At 46.3% G+C, this 23,403-nt stretch overlaps 1 protein-coding gene across 2 annotated transcripts; it reads left to right on the forward strand.

The window, feature by feature from the left end:
• The first annotated feature begins 58 nt into the window (after nucleotides 1-58).
• ALDH9A1 (aldehyde dehydrogenase 9 family member A1) lies at nucleotides 59-20,155 on the forward strand. 2 transcript variants are annotated; one of them, XM_036922886.2, is made up of 11 exons: nucleotides 59-259; nucleotides 1,830-1,975; nucleotides 8,206-8,335; nucleotides 9,106-9,240; nucleotides 10,458-10,654; nucleotides 11,283-11,423; nucleotides 12,310-12,498; nucleotides 12,711-12,798; nucleotides 15,431-15,572; nucleotides 17,452-17,564; nucleotides 19,439-20,155. In XM_036922886.2, exons 1-11 carry the CDS (start codon nucleotides 79-81, stop codon nucleotides 19,531-19,533), a joined length of 1,557 nt encoding a protein of 518 aa, XP_036778781.2. In that variant the 5' UTR covers nucleotides 59-78; the 3' UTR covers nucleotides 19,534-20,155. The 2 variants fall into 2 exon arrangements, with proteins under 2 accessions (XP_036778781.2, XP_036778782.2); XM_036922887.2 differs by lacking the exon at nucleotides 59-259 and adding an exon at nucleotides 381-580.
• Nucleotides 20,156-23,403: the final 3,248 nt, after the last annotated feature.

Here is a 23,403-nt window from a genome sequence, read left to right on the forward strand (position 1 = left end):
TCCCCCCTTGACCCGTCTCGCGGCCCCGCCCTCCAGACGCCCCGCCCCGCGGCGCTTGCCCCTCGCGGCTCCGCCCCCATGTCTCGGCTCGCGGGCTTGGCGGCGCTCGGCCCGGTCCTCCGCACTCTTCGGCCTGGTTCTGCCGCCGCCATGAGCACGGGCACTTTCGTCGTGTCTCAGTCGCTTAATTACCGCGGCGGGGCCCGCGTGGAACCGGCGGACTCCTCCGGCACCGAGAAGGCGTTCGAGCCGGCCACGGGTAACGGGCCGGGCCGGGGGGCTGGGGGCTGGGGGCTGGGGGCGGGGCGGGGCGGGGCGGGGCCGGGGGCGCTCGTATCCACCGCCCCGCGCCAGAGCTGCGGCGGGGGAGCCGGGATACGGGCGGGCGCCGGACGCTCACACCTGTGCGCACCCGGAGCCGCGGCGCAGGCACGCGGAGGGCGCCGCGGACAGCTGGAGCGCCGGGCTGCATGGAGGGGCCCGGGTGATGTCAGGCCCGAAGGGCAGCTCGGAGCCGGGTGCGGAGGTCTCGCCGCCGGGGAGGCTTGACTGCCAGCTGCGCGCTGTGCTGTCTCCGGAGGTGCGCGGGTGCTTCTGATGAGCGCGAGGGAGCGCTTCGTTGCGGTCCCTTCGTGTTATTTCTGTACTTGAATCAGAATTGGCACTCACCCAGGGTTTGATGAGATGCCAGGCGTTGTGCTAGGCCGTGGACTTGCCCTGGTAACTCTGAAGATCGCGAGCTAACGAGGAAGACATTTTTGGTTGATTTTGTGTTTGTTTTGCGGGGTTTTGTGGAATATTTGTGGGGAGAAAACTAACTTCTGTACAAACCAGAATGCCTTGTAGCCACCGCAGTGAAACTGGATTTTTGAGGGACTGGAGAATTTAGAACTGACCAGTCACACTAAACCGCAGAGCAACTTGTCAGAGCTGGAAGGGGACAGAGATGATCAGAGGCCTTTCGGAGGAAACACCTCTCTGCCCCCACCCCAGATTGATACAAAAGAGGGAAAAATTGATCTTTAATTACCTACAGTGTGTGGGATCATTAGCCACTGTCTTTACCAACTGGCTATTCAAGTTTGTAGTGGAAACTGCCTGAAATCTCTGGAAAAAACAGGAGTCCTAGAGTTCACGTGTAGGGACAAGATCCGCTGGCTTGACATACTTAAAGAATTCGTGGTACAGTCACAACTCTTGAGATACAGGTCTAGCAAAACTGAGCATTTCTTACTTATCACCCCCAGAATAAGGGTAGCAAATAAGGCTGGAGTAAGAAGAGACTGGATTTTTTTTATATTTGAGAAAATACTTTTCAGATCTTTTCTTGATATTGCTGTTTATTAACCATATTTATCAACTATCAATAGTATGATTTCACATACATAGAACATAGACCAGTGGTTTAAAATCAGAGTTCATAACCCAGGAAACTGAGTACTTTGAACTTTGGTTTTGCTATACCCCTGAGATTCTCAGACATTGTTAAGGAGTGTTGCAAAATAATTGGTAGAGTTAATATTAGTAAAGCCAACTAGACATAGAGGAGAGGCAGGGGTTCATAACGTGAAGGTCATGGTGTGCTTTGGGCAAAGGACAGGATCTCTCTAATTGTGTGATACAGTTAAGCACATTTTCCTGGAGAGAAGTCTGCAACTTGAATTAGATTCTTAAAGGGGTCAGTGACCCCAAAATACAGTTAATAACTGCTGGGATAAGGGTGGTCACTAAATCAAAGGGGATCATGAAAAGGAAATTTAAATACACAATAGCTTATTTAAATGTGTGACACCGGTTTGAGATACCACTGACTTTCCTTGTCTTTATAGGCAGAGTGATAGCTACTTTCACATGTTCAGGAGAAAAAGAAGTAAATTTGGCTGTTCAAGATGCAAAGGCTGCCTTTAAAATATGGAGTAAAAAATCTGGCATGGAGCGTGGTCGAATCCTTTTGGAGGCTGCCAGGATAATAAGGGTATGCTTTAATTTATTCCTTTCTGGAAGAGTACTCTTGCATTGCTCTGAGGGTTCTTTGTGACGATTTGCAGCTGCAGTTTGATGCACTGTTCGGTTATATCTTTTTTATGAAATTGAAAAATATTTCTGTATGCTCATGTTGACATATGAAACAAGCTTTCATCTGTGATCCCCTTTTGGACCTCGGTTTTGTGGCATCTCTCTTGACCGGTCTTCTTTTCCATCTTCATTTGAGTTAAATGGATCCTGTGTAGCGGTCTCCATTTTTTTTTTTCTTTTTTAAACTTGTTTCCTTCCTGCCTTTTTCCTCTTGATGACTCTTCTAAGTCTACTTTTCTTTTTTAGCTTTATTTTCTACTTGAATTGCCTGGTAAGATTTCACAGATTCATAGATGTTCCCCTCTTTAAAAAAAAGTTAAGTTTTTTACAGTGTCAAAGAGCAAAAATAGTCAATGCTCATTACTGAAAATTAGAAGACTCATAGAATACACACCCAAATATGAATCGTGGATATGTCTCTGGATTTCTCTCTGGCAGGACTGTGGTGATTATATCTCAGAAGTGTGTTAAGTCAGAGGCTGTAAGGTCTGAGAGTCCCCCTATTTGCAGGGGTATGTGCGTGCTCCCACAGGAGACACGAGGCTCTCTGGATTTGAGCAAGAGATGGTGTGTGACTCCCAGCAAAATGCAGCAGCCTGCTCAGTACCTCGGCACTAGTTTTCTGTACCCCATTCCCCACGGGGTGACGCAGTGAGAGCCAGTTATCCTGTTGCCTGCAGTGGATCTCAGCACAGGGGAGGAACCTGAAAATGGGGATCCCTGCTTCTGTAAGGAGTACGGGCACATCTGCCATTCTCCCTCTGCAGAGGGAGATTGCTCAACCCTGCAAAGACTCCTCCAGGGTTGAGGGGGGAGGTGTCACTTGGTTTATTACCCCGCAACTTACTAAGCACAGGTCTCCAGGGACAGGAGGTAGGAACCTTCATGGCTCCACTTCTCTCCAGAGACCTCTGTCTTCAGGAAGACACTCTGCCCTCCAAGGGCTTTGCCTTTCACCCAGAAAGCCCACACCACACGGAAATGTCAAAACACTCATGGAGAATTTTCTCCCAACAAAATATTTCCTCCTATTGTTAAAAATGTATTTGTGATTAGATTACTATGTACAAAAGTGAAAACTCAAAGCTTGTAATTTATTATTTTAATTTATCACTTTGTCCTAGTGCATAAGCATTTAGGGTAGGTATGTTGTCTTAAGAATTGTCCCCTTTATCATTATGAAATTAACTTTTTACCTTGAATAATACCTCATAATATTTTTTCACTCTGAAATGCACTCTGATAATAATTTTCTTTTCCTTTTAACCCCACCCCATTTCCTTCCATATTTATGTATTATTGTATTAGTCAAAAATATATTACTACCTTCATGCCCTTGGCCTGCCTTTATCTGAAATTATTTCATAACTGAACAAATCCCATCTGACCCCAGCCTTCACTCATGGCTCTCAGCTATTCTTTTTAGGATTTTTCCAGTTACTCAAGAACTGCAGTTTTTTGCCCTTTCATTTTATACTACATGCAGTTACCTTTTTAAAGAATTTTAGAATAAGGTAGAAATATTCCATATTTAGCCACATTTTTTTTAAACCATTTCTCATGTTCATTCCTTTGTATAGGTCCACCTTTCTATCTAGTATCATTTTTTTTCTGCTAGAAGAAACCTTTTAGCGTCTGTAATAGTGCAGGTTTGCTGGTGAGGTTTTCTCAGCATTTGTCTGAAAAGAATTTTACTTTCAGTTTTGAAAGAATTAGAGGTATGTAATTCTAGGCTGACTTTTTCTCTCCCAGTATGTTCGTTGCAACACTGTCTCCTGGTTGTGTTGTTTCAGAAGAGAAGTCTGCTGCCATTCTTACTGTTTGTTCCCTTGTATGTGAGGCATTTCTTCCTCCTCCAGCTGCTTTACGATTTTTCTCAGCCCTGGTTTTAAGCAGTTTCATTGTGGTATCTTTTGAGGCAGTTTTCTTCATATTTGTCTTGCTTGGGGTTTATTGATCTTCCTGAATCTGCAAATGTATGGTTCCATTAAATTTGGGAAAATCTCGACCATTGTTCCTTCAGGTGTTTTCTCTGCGCCCCGGTCTATCTTCCTAGGCCTCTAATGACACGCGTGCTGCGGTGCTTCAGCCCTCCTGCAGCTTACTGATGCTCTGTTCATTTTCTCCCCAGTTTTTTCCTCTGTGTGCTTTATTTTGGATAATTTCCATCCAAAGGTTCACCAAACTCTTTTCCTTAGTCTCATCTGCTGTTAACCCATCCAGGGTGGTTTTCATCTCCAGAAGTTCAGCTTGGTTCTTCTGGTTTCTCAGTATATCATCCACGTCTCTCCTTCACATGGTCTGGTTTCCTCTGTCTTCTTCAAAATATAGTTATCATAACACTTAATATCTTTGTCTACCAATTCTATTTCTGTCATTTCTGGATCTGTTTCTGTTGATTGGTTTTTCCTCCTGATGAAGTGTGATATAATTTTTCTCCTTTTTGCATGCCTGGGAATCTTTTAGCACTGGACATTGTGAATTTTATGTGTTGGATACTGAGCATTTTTATACTTTAAAAAATATTCTTGAGCTACTTCTGGGACACAGTGAAGTTGCTTGGAATCTGATCCTGTGAGGCTTGCTTTTATGCTTTGTTAGGGCACCAGAGCAGCTAAGTCTGCCGGCTGCTGAATACCTGCCGATCACCTAACCTGATGCTCTGCGTCCTGGTGAGCTTTTCCTCACTTGGCTGGGGGCACATGAACTGCTTCTGGCCATGTGAGTTCTGGTTCTGTCCTTGGTCTGGGTGGTGTCCTGCTGAGCAGTACTCGGACCCCTGGGCTTCTGACCCTGCAGCTCTCTCCTCCCTCCCACCCAGCCTTGCAGACTGTAGCCCTCATACACTCCTGTCTCCTCCGCTCACAGTATCTGTGGGGCCCCACGGAGCCCCCCCACCGCCCCGTGAACGCAGTGGGCTGCAGCGGCCGCAGGGCTCCTCTTGTTTGCTGCCCCCTCAGGGACCACTGTCCTGAGCTGCCTGACGCCCAGTGTCTGAAAATTGTTGTTCCGTGGATATTATCTGGTGTTTCATTTGCTTAAGAGAGGGTAGATCTGGTCCCTGTTACCTTAGCTGGAAGCCTGCTGATTCCCAGGGAAAATGAACATGCTTTTTGTATGTTTTGTAATCTGATGCTCTCCTTTTTCCCTTGAATCCTCTGTTTCTTTTACCAGATTATAAGGTCTCATTGGTCAGCTCTGGTCATTGCTCAGTGGGAGTGTCCTTATGAAAGCCGCTGTCCTTTGGCTTACAAGGAGAGAGAAATGTAATTTAAAGCTATGGTAAAACTATTTAAATAAAGAACAGACTGTACCTGGAGGTTACCCCTTGCTGTCAGCCTGCCTAGCTCAGCGGGTCCCCTGCACTGCTGCGAGTGACCTTCTGGATGTACGTTAGGTCAGAACGCTCCCCTGGGTGAGACTTCCAGTGGCCCTCGTCCCTCTCTCCTTCCTTCCTTCTTCCCTCGGCTCTCTGCCTTTCTTCCTTTCTGAAATCGCCATCTGTTGTGTTGGGTGTGAACCTTAGACTGTAATTGATAACCTTCCACCTTTGTTGAAACTTAGCATTGCTCTGCTGGGACAATTCCTGTCGCCTCCGGTTAGCACCCCCCACCCCCCCAGGGAGAAGGGGAAGGCGGGTGGCCTAGGAGGACAGTGTATAGAAGCTGCCGAACGGGCGGAGAGCAGAGTGAGGGATGCCCGAACGGGGTGTGAGGCCATTAAAGGTGAAACAAAGGCCCGTGTGTTGCCTGTAAGCAGGTAAAGGCCTCGTTCAGTTAGCGGCTGAGTTAGAATGGGTTAGCTTTTAAGAACAATTTGTAGGACATGCAGGGTGCTTTCCATACACAATCTAATTTAATTATCAGAAAAAATCTTGAAATGTAGCTGCTATTTGACTTGATGGACAAATGAGGAAACAGACTTGGGAATGTGACACAACTGGTCTAAGGTCGTATCACTAGTGAGCATAGGAGCCTCACAGCCGGCGACTTCTTTCCTCACCTCTGCCTCGCGAAGCTCAGGGCTTGCGAGGACTTCAGTGGGTGGCCTTTGCTCACAGGGCTGTCTTAGGAAAGCCAGACGCTGGGACCTGCTGGGGACGATGAAGCGAAGGAGAGGCGAGGCGCCTGCCCTTTGCTGCTTGGTCCCTGGTCAAGTGAGAGGCGGGGTGGCGTGGGGGAGGACAGGGTCAGGTCCAAAGTGTGCTTGTCCCCAGAGGTGCTCGTTGCAGTAGCTGTTGTGCCGGGCGACTTGATGTAGGGATTCTCTTGGCAGCAGTAGGGGCTGTCTTCCCCTCCTCCCGCTGCCTCCTCCTCCAGGAAGGCAAGATCCCATCTCCCTAAAGACTATTAGCTCTCAGGATGGACTCCTTGGTCGCTTGTCATCAGGGGAGTGTTCTGATGATCCTTGTATGGTATAACAAAAGGTCTCATAACGATCTTCGAGAAATAGCCTTTTTTGTGAGGGTAGAGAATGATGGAATAAGACAGGAGGCATCTCAAAAGGCCAGCCAGTGAATTGAATTTCTGCCAAAAGTTGAAACCTTGTAACAGTCCTGAAAACTAATTGTCTCTATTGTTTACAAAAAAGAAAGCCTCAAGAGACTAAGACTTCGTATTCTTAGTAACCATTCCAAGGCTTTGCGGTGACCATGAGCAATTACTTCCTATGTGTCCTCTCTCTGCTAACTTGGAAGCCAACGGCGTTGGACTTTGCCAGTTTAATGCTTTACTGTGTATTTGAAATGTAATGTACTGATTCATCCGTTTGTCCCCGCTGCTTGTGAGCAGGTCCTTACTTTTTAGGACCTTGGTTCCCTTTTGCACTCTAGAAATAAAGGTCAGACCACCTAACAGTCCGTCACACCTTTGGTAAATTGTTTCATGTTAATAGTACTCAACAAATCCACGAATGGGAGTGAATTTATACCTGGTTTAGAAGTTAGGCTTGTTCTGGTTTCCCTCTTTCCAGGAGCAGTGTAACTGGGAAGACAAGGGAATTGTTACGAGGTAGTTTGGTGAGGATGGAATCAGGGAAGGAGAAGGTGAGTTGTTGGTTCAAAAGGCATTTAATTTAGACCATGTTTGAATGTGAACAAATTATCTTCTGAAGGAATATTTCTATTCAGTAATTTATTTAGAACTTACAAATAAGCTCCTTGAAGGCAGAGAATGGATCTGTACTCTTTTCATAGTAATGAATATGGAATGAATGAATCAAAACACTTTGTACCTGTGGTCTTTGTAGAAATACAACATGTCCAAATCGCACTGTCAGACTCATTCCTGTGTTTCTTATTGGTCTTTATATCCCTGCTTCCATCTTTTCTGACATTTGTTCTGTAAATAGATGCTTGTGTTAATTTCTGTTTCATTTTGCTTCTGGTCAGCCTCATGCTCATCAGTTTCAATAAGAATGCTGCATCTTGTCAGTTGTTTGATTTGTCTGTTATGTATGTTCAGATACTCTGTTGTTTATTTTAAATTGGATCCATAATAGAAATATCTATTAATTTAATTCTTTCATCTTTGGGACAAAAAATTATTTAGCTTTTCTTTTTAGGTGTAATTCCCCAAACCTTTCTGTTCATCCCTGACCATCTCTTGCATCTCTAAGTTGTATAGGCTACAACAGAAAACAGTACCTAAGAAGAGAATTGATGAGTACAGAGCATTAGAAAATAATAATCTTAGATTTTAACGTGCTGCATTTCTCTGGGTGAGTTAAAGCCATGCATTAAATGCCAGTTGTGGGGCTATTTTGTATAATTTCCCTAAGGAGAATTTTCTCTTACTGTATACATGCAGACATACGTGTACACACACACACACACACATTTATACATGTATACATTGTAACACTCACTCCTCAGAACATTCCTTTCCTAACTGACCTTGAAATGAGGAATTAGTGTTTAAACCCATGACAGTTAACTGGAGGGGAGAGTAGGACTTCGAATGAGCAGCAAGGTTTTATCTGTCTTCCAAATGTAACAGTGTCATTCCTTTTATTTTCATTTAAAGTGTCACCTATTTCTGTTTTTAAAAATTGGGCAGCGTGTTCTGTTTGTTGAGTGTGTTGGGGTACGTGGTGACCTGTCCGGGATCCCGTCTTCTCTTTCACCCGCAGGAGCGGAGGGATGAACTCGCTGTCATAGAGACCATCAACAACGGCAAGTCCATCTTTGAGGCCCGCTTGGACATTGACTCCTCCTGGCAGTGCCTGGAGTACCACGCAGGCTTGGCTGGGTCCATGGCTGGTAAGCCCGTGCCTGGCCGTTTGTGACCAGCTAACGGGGGCCAAGGAGCACCCGGGTCCTAGTGGGGAAGAGGAAAGGTTTGGGGATTAAGAAGGGCCTGGGTTCTGGGTTTATCACTCTGCTTGGGTGACCCTGAGGATTGCTTTATCTTCCCTATTTAAACTGGAGATAATGGTTCTTATTCTCCTGAGTTGTTACAAGGATTAGATGAGATAATATATATAAAGCACCTAGAACCATATCTGGGCCTTAGGCCAACTTGTTGAAAAAACAGTTCTTACCAGAGTCACTGAGCGTTTCATATTTATTAGTTTTATTTACCTATTTAGCAAAAAAATTTTCTTTGACTATTTATGAAGTTTACGCCAGTTTATGTTGGATGGCTCGGCAGGGCCCAGGAGGGCTGTGGGGAGCCGCAAGTCCGAGGTTGGGGTCCTCAGGCCCTTCCCCTGCTGCTGTGTCTCGATCCCTCATCTCCATTTCATTTCATCTAGCTCTTCTGTTAGATGCTTTAATTTTTAGAGAATTAGATTGTAGATTTTTAAAGAATTACATTAAGCTGAATGAACATGGGTCTAAAGTGTGGACAGGATGGCTTGTGTGGAGGGATATGCGGCTGTGGCCTGTGAACGGCCAGGGAGCCGGGTGCCGCGACGGCGCTGGGCGTGCTGGGGACCGCGGGAGGCCGGTCGGGCTGCCCTGGGGGCGGGTGCTGGGAGTCTCGCGCAGAGCGTGCTGCATTCTCCCCTCCTCCTCCGTTCTCCCCTTAGGCGAACACATCCAGCTCCCAGGCGGATCCTTCGGTTATACCAGAAGGGAGCCCCTTGGTGTCTGTGTGGGCATAGGAGCGTGGAACTACCCCTTTCAGATCACCTGCTGGAAGTCTGCGCCGGCTTTAGCGTGTGGTGAGAATGACTGGGGCCTCCGCTTGAGAGCCCTTCTGTCTCCCCGCCGTTCCCCCCGTGTCTGTGTACACACACACACACACACACACGTCAGAGGGTTGTGCAGGCTGTGCAGGCAGATTGTGTTTGTTTTATTCCCATTTTTATTTATTTTTCATTCTATAATGGAAGAAACAATTTTGGTCATAGAGGTCTTATTTTTACTGCCATATTGAATTAGATTTCTGCTACCTGGAGGTCCTGTCCCTGTCTGGACAAGAACTGTGGGCGGGAATCCCTGTGTGGGGAGCGGTACTAAGGACTCCATCCCGGCAGCAGAAGATAAACTTCCTTCTTCAGTTGCACCTTAAGTGAAATGACAAGGCTTCCGTCAGAGTAACTGGCTGCTTGACTTAAGTTTTCACTTACTATTTAAGGAGAAGAATCTGGGGAAAAGAAGACTTGGTCTATCTTAGGAAAAAAACACACAGTTAAAAAGTGTTACTAGTAGGATTTGTATTAAAAAACAGTTCTTGCCGGAGTCACTGAGCGTTTCATATTTATTAGTTTTATTTACCTATTTAGCAAAAATATTTTCTTTGACTATTTATGAAGTTTACGCCAGTTTATGTTGGATGGCTCGGCAGGGCCCAGGAGGGCTGTGGGGAGCCGGAAGTCCGAGGTTGGGGTCCTCAGGCCCTTCCCCTGCTGCTGTGTCTCGATCCCTCATCTCCATTTCATTTCATCTAGCTCTTCTGTTAGATGCTTTAATTTTTAGAGAATTAGATTGTAGATTTTTAAAGGATTACATTAAGCTGAATGAACACGGGTCTGAAGTGTAGACAGGATGGCTTGTGCCTCCTTGTGTTCCTTTTGCGTGTTCCTGCGTGGGAGGCCCTGTGATGGAGAAACAGGACTGAGCGGTGCACCAGCTCTGGAGATTCTCTTCAAGTAATTCGCCTGGTCTTCAGTTTCAGTTTTAGAAAACGGACTAATCACACCTCATTCGTGTCAGTGCTGCAAGTGTTACAGGAGGTGGTGAGTGTGAAAAGCCTAGATATGCAGGTACTACTAGTTGAGTTTGTTTAATGAAAAAAACCCAGGTGGGAAGAACAAGATGTGTTTACTTAGGAGTAGCATTTCCGGCCCAGGAGGCAGCTGCGGCTGCTCTCGGCTCCCCCTCTCGTCTGTCCTCAGAGGGCGGCCGGTCTTGCAGTCTGTCTGTCCCGGTCGTGCAGGTAACGCCATGGTCTTCAAGCCGTCTCCCTTCACGCCCGTGTCTGCCGTGCTGCTGGCGGAGATCTACACGGAGGCCGGCGTGCCGCCCGGGCTCTTCAACGTGGTGCAGGGGGGCGCCGCCACGGGCCAGGGCCTGTGTCAGCACCACGACGTGGCCAAAGTCTCCTTCACTGGCAGCGTGCCCACCGGCAGGAAGGTGAACGTTCAGCCGGGCGGGTTCACGCGGACGGCATCTAGAGGCGGCAGCTTAGGCCTGCCCAGAGTAGGCGTGGGAGGCCGACCTCCTGAGCTCACCCACCTGTACCTGGAGGGGGGCCGTAGGTACTATGGGCAAAGGTCGGGAGTGTGCGGGGGGCAGGGAGCCACTGGGGCGGCGGGCACAGCAGCTGGGTGCAGGCCCGGTGCGGGGCAAAGACGTTGTCACTCCCTGCGCGTGGGTGTGCCGGCCCCGGCGGCCACCGCGCTCTTTGCGTCTTCACTCATCTGTAGCGGCCGCCTCAGAAGGAAGGGTGTTTCCTCAGCGTGTTTCAGATGCGTCGTTTGACCCTGACCTGTGCTCTGAGCTCCCTCGGCCTGAGCACAGTAGCCGTGGTACAGAAGTGGGCTCCCTGTGCCCAGTGTCCAGTGCAGCTCTGCCGACCGCCTTCAGAGCTCTAGGAGAGAACTGCCCGTAGGCGGAGGGCAGAGTTACGGGGCGGCAGGCCGCCGGTCATACGTATAGTCATATAAGGGCGACTTGTGTAGTCATACAAGGCTCAGGGTCTAGCTGACCTCGCAGGCGGTCTCGTGTGCCAGACTTCTGAGTGTTTGTGCTTTTCTGTAAGATCATGGAGATGTCGGCCAAAGGAATCAAGCCTGTCACCTTGGAGCTGGGAGGCAAATCTCCGCTGATCATCTTCTCAGACTGCGACCTGGGGAATGCCGTGAAAGGGGCGCTGATGGCCAACTTCCTCACGCAGGGCGAGGTGGGTGCCCGGGCGCATCCAACAGCTCTAAAGCTTCTTGCTGTGAAGTAATGTCAGGAATCCCGGGCCCTTGAGCCGTGTTCCTCACATGTTAACATTGTCGCCTTAATCAGTGTTTGTCTGTGTGCACATGCGTGTTACTCAGCCTCTTCTGAACTGTGTGAAAGTTGCAGACGTAGACCCCTAACCTGTGTGCAGCTGTGTGTTCCCCAACAGCAAGTGTCTTTTCTTGCACAGACACAGTGCACTCAGTGGAAACAGGAGCCTGATGTACTGTTTGCAGTCTGCAGCCCTTCTTCAGTATTTGACGTTTGTTTGACTCATTCCCTTCTAGCAAAAAAAAAACATAACCCCACAGCTTTTCCTGTTCGGGGCTCCGGTCCTGGGAGGTGTGCTGCCTTCCACTGTCATACCAGTTTTCTGTTCTGATAACATTTGAATAGTATTTATGTTCATGTCTGTGGGAGGGTCTAAATAGTCATAATTAGTGGTTTTGGAGATAGTGACTGTGACATGCTCCGAGTTTGAATTACGCTCAAGCCCTCAGTTCTTCATCTATTTTTACTCTTCAGCCCCTCCCACTTCTTCCTTTTAACACAACCAGTGTGAGCAGCTGATACGAGAAAGTAGAAGTCCTGTGGGTGTATGGATCTACTAAAGGCCTTAAGAAAATTTAAACAAATAAAAAGATCAGACTTTTATCTGAAATGGCAGACAGTGTACTTATAGGGTGACTTGCCCACATTTACATGTGATCCTATTCAGTATGGGAATAATTTTTACAAATGTAATTAACCTTTTAAAAAATAGTATACTGTCTCTTTCAACTTTGAAGCTGTTGGATTTTCTTCCTCCTTAAACATATAAATTTGTGTCTCTCCTTCAGGTTTGTTGTAATGGCACAAGGGTGTTTGTACAAAAGGAAATTCTTGATAAATTTACAGAGGAAGTAGTGAAACAGACCCAAAGGATAAAAATTGGAGATCCCCTTCTGGAAGATACAAGGATGGGTCCCCTCATCAACCGGCCACACCTGGACCGAGTCCTCGGGTTTGTTAAGCTGGCAAAGGAGCAGGTGAGAAATAGGGAGACGGGATGGCCAGGGGAGGGCTAATTAGGTTACATGCTGTGGGCCTTTTCCCATGTTGACGTCCTCTTGGTTCTTCATGTGTCCGGAACGGTGTTCTGCTTTGTGCTTGCAGCACAGACTGACACACTTAACGTTTCAGGCATGCGTGTCAGAGTTCTGTGTTTAACTAACATATGCATTCTCTTTTCCTTTGGCAGGGTGCTAAAGTGTTATGTGGTGGAGACCCGTATGTACCGGAAGACCCCAAATTAAAGGGTGGATATTACATGAGACCTTGTGTACTAAGTATGTCCTCTTGTTTGTTTTAAACAGTTTGAATTAAATATCTGATAGAAAAGAACTCATTAAATCTGTACATGGTGTAAGGCAAGGGTTGGCAAATTGTGTGTCTCCACTGCAAGTTCCCTGTGACCTCTGAAGCCCCCTGGGTGCCCCTCCTCTTGGGTGACCACATGTGTGTGTTTGCCTGGGACTGGAACACCTGCTTGGGAAGCAGGAAGCTCAAAAAAATGAAAGCCCATGTTTGATAAAAAATTAAATAATGAATGTCATTTCTCAAGAAAGTTGGTGGAAAATGTGTTTTGTTTTTAACTATATGTCATCAATATAATAAAACCAGTTTGTCAGTATGTTAATATGGTAGAAAGCTAGGTAATTTAATCATTTTTAGCACTTCCTTTCAGTCTGAAAAATCTCCTGTTTTGGACAGCCAAGAATGTGGTCACCCTGCCATCCGCCAACCCACTTACTTCCCTCCTGCCTTGGGGGCGACAGTGTTCCAGACCCTGTTGCCATTCCTACGCTCTCCTTTGTCACTGTATGTGTTAGTAGCGCCTATGAAAATATTGTTAGTTTTGGGGGCCTTAGAGACTATATATAGATTGAGTTACATTGTATGATTCCTTAGACCTTATCTGAAGGTAGATTGAACTGATTTTTGTCTCTAGGGTGATAATGGTATCAGTTTTCAACACTGAGTCATTGGATGCAGTTTAACCTTTAGCCTTTGCTAAAGAGCCACTGAGGCTTAAAAGCTGTGAACTGAACATCCATACCATGGATTAACTTGTAGTTATCAAATAATTAGGAAAAGCTTACATTTTTAAATAAAAGATACCGGTTAAAAAACCTGTTGTGCAGGTATTAACCTAAATCTATTAAACACCAAATGGGTGCATAAGAAAAACAAGGAATAGTAATAGTGGACTTCTGGATGCTGGGATTAAAGAGGATCTTTATGATACTTTGTGGTTTTCTGAACATTACAGATTTTCACACAGAACATGTAATTTACAGTCAGAAAAAAAGGTTGTTTTTTAACCAGGCTGTGCACCGAGGTAAAGAACAAGGAGCTAACTACCTTAACTTTATTCTAGGGATTCCAGAAGCCTGGTTTGTGATCTCTGACATCAATATCACTTGGAAAACTTGTTAAAAAAGCAGATTCCTGGTCCCTGTGCTGTGCAATTTGCAGAAGCCTGGCTTAGGGACCTGCCTTTTAATAAGCCCCCAATTCAAATTTATGCACTTTGAAGTTTGAGAATGATCTAGATCTCCAGGTTCATTTGCATAAGACTTGGGGACTAAAGTAGAGTGAGTGTTATGTTTCCGCAAGAACCTTTCCTTTCCCTGTATGTCAGCTGTTGCCTGATCCCCCATCTCTCTGGCTCCAGCACAGGACTCCGTGCACACAGAGCCTGTGTGCACTGTCATGTGTGGACGGCATTATCAACCAGCCTATGATAATGAAACACTGTCTAGGACTAGGTAATGAATTGTCTTGAGTAACTTAATATTCTGGCCAACAGTTTCCCTAAAAGTTGTATGTAGATTACTAGTTTTCAGAGAATTAGAACCTAATCTATCCTTAAACAATTATTTTGTATATCTTTGGAGATAGCTTAGGTGTTCCCTAAGTGCAGTGTCACGTCTGGCTGAGCAGAGTGCTGTTCCCACTGTGCGTACACAGCTCTAATCCATCTGAAGAGATTTTAGAGTTGTCGTCTCTGTAGATATGTGAATAGTCCATTTTCAGACTTCGTCTGTGCGAAGCTGGCGTTCACAGTAGGGTCCTCCGGCTGTTTTTCTGTCCTCTTGTTCACATGTACAGCACAACCCTGTGAGCGACATATCCCACTCCAGCACTGACATGTGTCCTCAGGTTCTGTGCAGATAAATGTACCACTCTTGAGATTTGCTGGGGTTCAATGTTGCACATCCAAATATATGAGCTTCTTTGGATATGCATATTTTAAAATGCCAAGTGAGAATTCAGTCATTTAGAACTTAAATCCTTTTTCATATGAACATCCCCTCAATTATTTCTACGTTTATGTTTTTATATAGGATTTTCTTTCTTTTACAAGACTGTTTCTAATTCTAATATCACAGAGTCATTAAGAAAATGTGGAAAATAATGAAATATTTATATGTGTAACATTTTAACAGATATTGGGACAATATATACAGTTTGTAGCTTTTTCAGTCAGTGTTTTATCATGAGCATTTACTTCAGTTTTCTTCAAAAGTATTACTTCTGGACGCTTCATAAAAGTTCGTCATTGGGGTGTGTGTAATTCATGTGATTCTCCGTCTGTTTTGGATGTTGAGTTTGTTGCTTCCAGTTTTTCGTTACAGGTTGTGATGAAAGGCCTTGTACGTACGTCCCTGTTTTCCTCATTAGCTGTTTCCTTACCATGAATTTTAAAAAGTGGCTTTAGAATTACACAAAGGCTATGGCTCTTCAGTACATATTAAGTTGCCATGCAGAAAGGATGTTCCAGTTTATATCCACATTGGCAATGTCATTGAAATTTCTTTAAAGCTGTGTATTTCAGTTTACTGTGAACAAGAAGACATTTTCAAGTGCCAGGAGTAAGTCCTTCGCTGATGCTTGATTTTGTTACAATGTTTGCAGCCAATTGCAGAGATGACATGACCTGTGTGAAAGAAGAGATCTTCGGACCAGTCATGTCCATTTTATCGTTTGACACTGAAGCCGAGGTTCTGGAAAGAGCCAATGATACCACCTTTGGCCTGGCTTCTGGTGTTTTTACCAGGTGCGTGGGGAAGGGACACCCCAGGCGGCTTTGAGGGTATGGGACTGCTGTGTCTGTTAGATTCTTAATTGCTCGGATTCCCTCACTAGAGTCTGCCCTCACTGCATTTTCTGTTTTCTTCAGATAAAGTCCAAAGATGCCGAAGTACCATCTCATAGTTAGCTCTGAATGCCTTCTATTGAGTTTAATTTGACCTATAAACATGGTTAATGAAAATTCCCTTTTTTCATTCATATAGTAAATAAATATTTAAAGGTCTGATTTCTGTCAAGTGATGGGTTAGTTGCTTATTGAAAACATATGTGTCAAGGAATTCAGAACCCTCTAGGCATATAAATACTGGCAGTATTCTTCAAAAACATGATTTTTAGTGGTTTTGTACAAGTTCCTAATTGGAATGGATTGTAACCCATGTAGGCATTTTTTAGGGTCTTTTCACTTTTAATTATTGTTAAGTAATGTTGTGGTTAATATCTTTGTACATAAACTGAGCCCCTATAATAAATGTAAAAAGTAACTGGGGAGCAAAATTTCTTTGAAAACGACTGCATATTGCTGATGGTGCACAGACTGATGAGTGCTGGCAGAGCAGGCAGTTTTCTAAGACTGCTTTACTCTTGCCATTATGCTTTTTTAATGTGCAAGGTTAAATTGTGGGGTTTTTTTTTTTTGATGAATTTGGATTATTAAATTTATTTCTAAATTTTTTTCCCCTTTTTAAAATTCAAGTATAGTTGATACACAGTATTATATTGGTTTCAAGTATACAACACAGTGCTTTACCAGTTGCCACATTATTAAACCTCACGCCCACTAGAACAGTTACTGTCTGCCCGCATAGGAAGATATTACAGAATCACTGGCTATATTTTCCATGCTATACTACCGTCCCTGTGACCAACACCAACTTATATTATGATTAAAAATTTTTGTGCCCCTTTATGTCCTTCACCCTCCCCCGCCCACCACCCCAACCCCCTCCCCATGGTAACCATCAGTCACTTCTCAGTGTCTCTGAGTCTACTGCTGTTTTGTTCATTCTGTTCTGTTTTGTTTTTAGGTTCCACATATAAGTGAAATCATATGGTATTTGTCTTTCTCCACCTGGCTTATTTCACTGAGCATAATACCCTCTAGCTCTATCCATGTTGTCCCAAAGGGAGAATTTCTTTCTTTTTCATGGCTGTATAATATTCCATCATGTATATGTACCACATCTTCATCCATTCATTTATTGATGGAGACTTAGGTTGCTTCCGTATCTTGGCTAGTGTAAATAATGTGGCAGTAAACATAGGGGTGCATATGTCTTTTTGAATCAGGGATTTTGTTTTCAGGTGAGCTGTCTTTTTCATTGTTTTGATAGTGTCATTTGCAGTACAAAATTTTTTAAATAATCTTTTATTTATTTTTTGTCATTTACTTTTGGTGTCATGTCTAAGAAGGCTTTGTCTAACACAGGGTCATAAAGATTTATTCCTGTTTTCTTTGAAGAGTTACACGTTCTGTGGTTTTCTCTGGAAACATTTATTTAAGTCTGTGATCTAGTTGAGCGAATTTTTGTATGTGGTATAAGAAAGGGACCTACCTTCATTCTTCGGCACGTGGATATCCAGTTGTCCAATACTGTTGAAAAGACTTTTTCCCCAGTGCAGCGTTTTGACATCCTGTTGCCACTCCTTGTTTTTTAGATGCTTGGATGCAGCCATCTGTAAAACTTAAATCCTTGCCTATTTTGCCTGGATGACTCAAGATTTTAAAACACATTTTGAAGAAACAAGAATTTATCAATGTTTTTGAGACCCTTAGAACTATCAGTCTAACTTCTGTTAATAGTAGTAGCCAAGGAAACTGAATAACCACAGTGTTTTTTTTGCAGGGACATCCAGCGTGCTCACAGAGTGGTGGCTGAGCTTCAGGCAGGGATGTGCTTCATTAACAACTATAATGTCAGCCCGGTGGAGCTGCCCTTTGGTGGATATAAGAAGTCAGGTGAGGTGCGGCGCGGGGTGGGAGCAGACCCTGTGAGAGAGGTCTCCAGGGGTATTGGTCATGGTTCAGTCCTTATAGACCAGATTCCTAAACCTGTCTTGTATCAGAATCACCTGGAAAGGTAAGTAGATTTCTGGTCTTCCCCAGACCCACTGCAGAGTCTCTGGGAATGGAGGCCAGGCATCTTCTTTTTTAAAAAGCTCTCCAGGAGGTTGTGACATATGTATCCCGGCTTGTGACCTCCTGACAGATACCTCAGAAAGATTTGTCTCGTGGGTAGACTTACTTTTCTTCACTCTGTGATCACTGTAAGCATCCAGTCCCCCCCAAGGGTCCACTCTAGGGATGTTGGCCATCATCGACAGTGGGGATTTTAAATTCAGTTCATGTAAAGTTTGGAAAGTAGTATTTCAGAAAGCATGTGATGTATTAATTAGTTTTCCTAATTATGCCAAACTGATAAAATCCCTTCCTGTGACCTTTCAGTGAACCACAGTTGTTAGCCTCACACTGGGTGGCGTACGGGACGCTCCTAAGTGGAGGAGTTCCTCTCCTCTTTGCAGCACTCACACGTGCGCTACCTTGACATGACGGATCTATGCATCCAGGGTGTCGGGGTGTGGGGCGCCAGACGTACGGCCAACGCCTTGAGGCTTGTTGGAGTCTGTGGCCCGTGAACATCCACCAAAGTCCCCGGCTCTTCTGCGTGGAAAGTGGTTTGGCCTTTGTCAAGGCACCATTCTAAGCACCGGACCCTTCGTTTCTTGGTGACTTTATGGCTGTCACAGTGTTGGCAAACAAACCCTGACGGGTGCCGATGACATGGGGGATAATTTCACAGTGTGGTTTGGCATTTAGTGTCCGGCGTTCCCTAGGCACACTCCTACATTCCTCTCCGTGAGGTGCCCACAGGAACTGCCCTCACAGGCACCAGTGCAGAGTGGGCCCAGGTGCTGTGTCACTGGTGCAGAAGCCACAGAGCAGGGGGTCCCTTGTTAGGCATCTGTGGCTTGGGCCTCGCGGGGCCCCGTAGGCTGTCTTTCCGTTCCTCACCCCAGCCTTTGGCTCATTGTCCTGGGCGTGCTCACGGGGGATGAGGGACAGAAAGATGGCAGGCCTGCGGAGCAGCACCAGATCTCACGGCCCACGCGGCTCTGTGCTCAGAGGTACCCAGAGGAACAAAAGGCGGGGCGAAGCCCTGCCAGGGCCTGTGTATGTGTCACCTTTGAGTGGTACCTGCTGGAGGTGTATGTTTTTGGGGACTTGGCTCTGCTCTTTGGAGGTGGAGCCTACCTAAGTCTGGGGCAGGGTGGCAAGAAAGGCCAAGTGTGGGATGCTGTCCGTAACCTGGTAGTTGGGCAGTGTCCTGGGCTTTGGGTAAGCTGAGGGGCCTCGGGTCTCCTGCCCCCCAGTGGGCGGGGCGTGAATAGCAGGCCGCTCCTACAGACAGTGTAAGAGGTTAATAAGCCCGTTACGGACAGTTAGGTTTTAAGTTAACACCAGCCTTCAAAGGTCTCAGTGTTGGTTGTAGAGACTTTAACTCTTGGTAAGAGTTCAGTAAGTTAAATAACTGCCTTAACTGATAAGAAAGTCAACACTCTCAGATCTCCACCCAGAATAGTAGATACCTGAGTTAAGATTCAGACCGGCAAGAAGTGAGACCTGGATTTCCTGTCTCCATCCCGAGGGGCAGTTGCTCCCTCCCCCGACCCCCGCCCAGCTCTGCAGCTGGTAATTACAGCTGGGACTTCATCCCGGAACCTTTTGGCTCTGGGTTCTTCCCCAGCTGTGCCAAGTGGTGCTTGTGTTTGAGGGTCACTGACTTGAGACTGTTGCACTGATGGCTTGTCATACCCCCCTTCTCTTCCTTTCAGGGTTTGGCAGAGAGAATGGCCGTGTGACAATTGAATATTACTCACAACTGAAGACTGTATGCGTGGAGATGGGTGATGTGGAATCTGTGTTTTAAAAACGTGCAGCGAAGCCAGTCAGCACGGCAGGCTGTGGAATAATGAGTCTGCTTTCTGCATAGAGGCAGTTCAACTACATACCATTTAATTCCAGAATTTTGATCAGTCAGGATAAGAGAAGGGTTCAGTGTTACTCTTCGTCTCTCAGTAATCTTACTAATTCAGGATGTGCATAAGTGCCTTTTACCTGCCAATCAAGAAAGTTGTGTTTTCCTCAAAGCAAATTTCTGTGAAATCTTTACAAGCTAGTAACACACTCGAGAACAGAGAGGGGCCCGGCTTGTACTTCTTCCAGACTGGACCCAGGGCCAGTGCTCCTTGTCTGGCTTACGGTAAACAGCTTGTTCCTGGTGGGACTTGTCATTCCATTGGAAAAGCTGACAGTTGGCTTAGGGAAGGGGATTAGGTAACAGACAGGGACAGATTCTGCATGAATGTCAATGTGCCAGACCAGGTACTGTTTCCCCTTGGGCTGTGGTGAGGAAGCAAAGGACCCCAGCACCCCTTCTCCAGTCCTTGACGTGCAGCGAGCTCTTTATGTGAGGAGAATTACCTTTTAAATGTACAAATTGCATGCTACTGTAGTGCACTGAAATGAAATAAATCACACTGTTAATCTTTTCAGTTTGATGTTTTGAAACTAAAATTTCAGGGTTATAGTTGGACACAGGCTAGGGCTGAAGATCGCTAAAACCAGGCCCAAAGCGGGGTTGGTTCTGTGCGGCCGAGTCACCAAGCCTGAGCCAACGCCTCACCTGGCTGCACCTGCAGCCTCCCCCAGGAATGTGGTCAGTCAGGAATGTTCTGGCCACCCGAGTGGTCATCTGTCCCTGAGCCTTCCCATCCCCAAAGAAGATGGATGAGGCAATCTGCATGCTGCAGCCCCCTGCTCTGCCCCCAGGGGAGGGTGACCTGGCCTGACCAGCCCCTTCCTTTCTTTTGCAAATAACTTCTTGCCCCTCCCTCCCCACCCCCCATTCCTGCCAGTAGAAACCTTCCATTCTGTGCAACTCAGTGGAGCAGTTCTCTGCTTGCTAGAGGGGATGTTGCCCCATTCATGAATTGCTTCCTAAAGTAAATTGGATCTTCAAATCGAATTTTGTTGAATTTTGTTTTTTATAGCAAGGTAAATGTGTAAGGGAGAGGCTTTGCGCTTCTTTGCAGTAGTGCACAAGGGTGTTCTTAAGCTGCTGTGATGAGCGTTCCATGGCCTGGTGAACCAGAGGGTTCCGTGGGCCCCCACCCTGGTGGCAGCACCTGCCCTGGACCAGCTGCTGCATCACGGGGGACTTGGGAAACTTGCAGGGATCCTCGTCCTGCCCCCCACTCGTGGTGCTGCCGATTTGCACAGAGGTCATGTATGTGAGACTGAGCAAGGCCCATAATGGCCCTGCCTCAGGGGTCCTTGTATGACCTACCGGTGGGAGCTGCTGGAGGAAGACGTGTTCTGGCAGTTCCTCCAAAGAGAAAACAGCAGGGGGAAGAGGACCAGCATTGGACCCACTGCGATGCTGCTGCTCATCCCTTCTCAGCTAGTACGCCAAGCCCAAGGGAGACAGTCGCCCTGATCGTCGGGTGAAGGAATAGGATTGGGGATGCCTCTGTCCCAGCTCGGTCATCAGCTGAGCAGCAGGATTCGAATCCAGGTATGTGGGACCTCGCTTCTTAAGGTTTTGTTGTCCTTCCTTGATTCCCACAACTTAACTCAGTGTATAGTCTTCTGTGACTGCTGTAACCAGCTGCCCACGATTAGGGACTTGAAAGCAACAGGCATATCGTCTTACAGTTCCGGGGGTCAGAAGTCTGACGTGGTTTCACTGGGCACCAAGGTGCCCCAAGGCCCTGCTCCCTCCTGAGGCTGTAGGAGGGGATCCTCTCCCCTGCCTTTTCCAGCTTCTAGAGCGGCATCCCTTACGTCCCGTGGCTCCTGACCCCTTCCTCTGTTGTTAAAGCCAGCAGATCAGCTTCTTTAAATCTGTCTCTTCCATTGCCACCTTTCTCTCTGGGTCGTCAAATCTCCCTCTGCTTCCCTCTTATAAGGACACTTGTGATTGTATTTAGGGTCCATAGGATGGTCCATAATTATCTTATATCTGCCAAGTCTGTCACATAAGGAACATTCACAGGTTCCAGGAATTAGGACATGGACATATTTTTGGGGGTGGGGGAAGTCAGCCTGCCGCAGCCAGCATGGTCCAAGGTGAGTTCCAGGAGATGAGCTGTTGTATTTCAAAATTTACCTGGACCCAGAACCTTGTTTTTTTAACGAAGCATCTTATGAGAGTAATAATAGGTACTAAACACACTTAAGGAAATGTGACTTAGCCAAGAGGCCAGGCCTCACTGTAATTTGGAAGAAGTGTCACTTAGCTAAATTCTGGAATCTTCTTTTTTCTTTCCTGCTATTCTGATTCTTTGGAAAGTTAAGCAGAAAGCGCCCTTCTTTCTCCTTCCCCCATTGACTCTTACCCCCAGAGGTAACTACTGTTAACATTTGGGCACACATCTTCCCTGGGATTTTCTTGAAGGGATTAACTGCTAACCCAGTATCCTGATGAGGCCACATATAGGCAGATTGAACTCGTGCCCTTTTCACATTGAAGATTTCTTTGGTCGACAGATTGCTGTGCTAAAGGTGTTGCTAGAAGCTTTTTGGAATTGTATTACTGCAAGGAAAGAAGAAAGTCTCACACCAGCTCATTCCTTTGCAGTAAATCACCCAGAATCCTCATCTCCCACTTGGCTTTTCGGTGACCCATACAGAAGCAGTCTCTTGGGCAGGTCTTTTGCCTATAACAGGCAGCCACTGAGCCCTATATTTCTTCCAGCTCCCCTTTTTTCTTACTCCACAAGATCCTCTTGCTGCCTATGGCGGGAATCTGGCAGGAAGAAAGTTGGTTGAAGTTCACTGACACCACCCCTTGAAGCCCTCCTGAGGAGCACCTGGGGGCAGGAGCATTGCTGGGCGCTTGCCCGCCTCTCCCAGGGGCAGGGTCTCCATGCCAGCATCTCGGACATGCCTCAGTTCCAAGTTTGGCTTTCCTCTGATATAAAAATGATTCCTTGGTTTTTCTTACACTTAAAGACATCTACATCTTTATCTTTGTTTTCAGGGTCTAAAGGGGAAAATGCGACTAAGCCTTAGCAGTTAAATGAAGTGAAAAATACAGAACTCAGATCAGCAATTATCTTTTTAAAGTAAATCAGAATTCAAGATGCTTGTGCTCGATCTAGATCCCACTGTGGCTTTTGACTGCAGTGAGAATAAAACGTCAGCCCCTCACTGCGGCCTCTGTTCTCTAACTTCGTCTTCTCTCACTCTGCTGGGCTGTCCCAGCCTCAGGAAACTCCCGTTCTGTTCCCTCTGTCTTGGGGCACTTTTGTCCAAATCTTCACCTGTGGGCTCCTTAAAGCCAAAAGCTACAAGTTCTCCCTAAAGCTGAAGCGGTCACACACCCCTTATTCCAGTAACCTGTTTTATTTATTTCCAAGCATTTATTGCTATTTGAAATTGTGTGCTTCTTACATCTTCTCCAACTAGAGTGTAAACTGTAAAAGCCAGAAGTGCCCTGCCCTGGGCTCCCAGAGCACTCTGGGTGAGTGACGGGTCAGAAGGCCGGGCTAGCGTCTTGCTCATCAGGCGTACAGAGCCTCAGTTCCCACCTCTGGCCTTGGAAGCAGAGCCTGCCTTTTACAAGGTCCCCAGGGGATTCCTGGGCACAAGTCGGCAAGCGCTGCTCTTAGGGCAGTGGTTCTCAGCTTTGGCCGCACATCAGGATTTAGTGGACAGAAAAGACTGAGAACCACTGCTTTACCGCTTTGCTATCCCAGCACAGTAGCCACTAGGCACACATAAAAATTCGGCTTTT

The sequence above is a fragment of the Manis pentadactyla genome, chromosome 19 (assembly GCF_030020395.1).
Source record: "Manis pentadactyla isolate mManPen7 chromosome 19, mManPen7.hap1, whole genome shotgun sequence".
NCBI classification, from domain to species: domain Eukaryota; kingdom Metazoa; phylum Chordata; class Mammalia; order Pholidota; family Manidae; genus Manis; species Manis pentadactyla.

Excerpts from the sequence above, each read along its gene's own strand:
- ALDH9A1 (XM_036922886.2), top strand. The coding sequence starts at position 79 with ATGTCTCGGCTCGCGGGCTTGGCGGCGCTCGGCCCGGTCCTCCGCACT. Across the intron at positions 8,336-9,105 it reads CTTGGCTGGGTCCATGGCTG|GCGAACACATCCAGCTCCCA; the intron begins GTAAGCCCGTGC and ends TTCTCCCCTTAG. Across the intron at positions 10,655-11,282 it reads GCGTGCCCACCGGCAGGAAG|ATCATGGAGATGTCGGCCAA; the intron begins GTGAACGTTCAG and ends CTTTTCTGTAAG.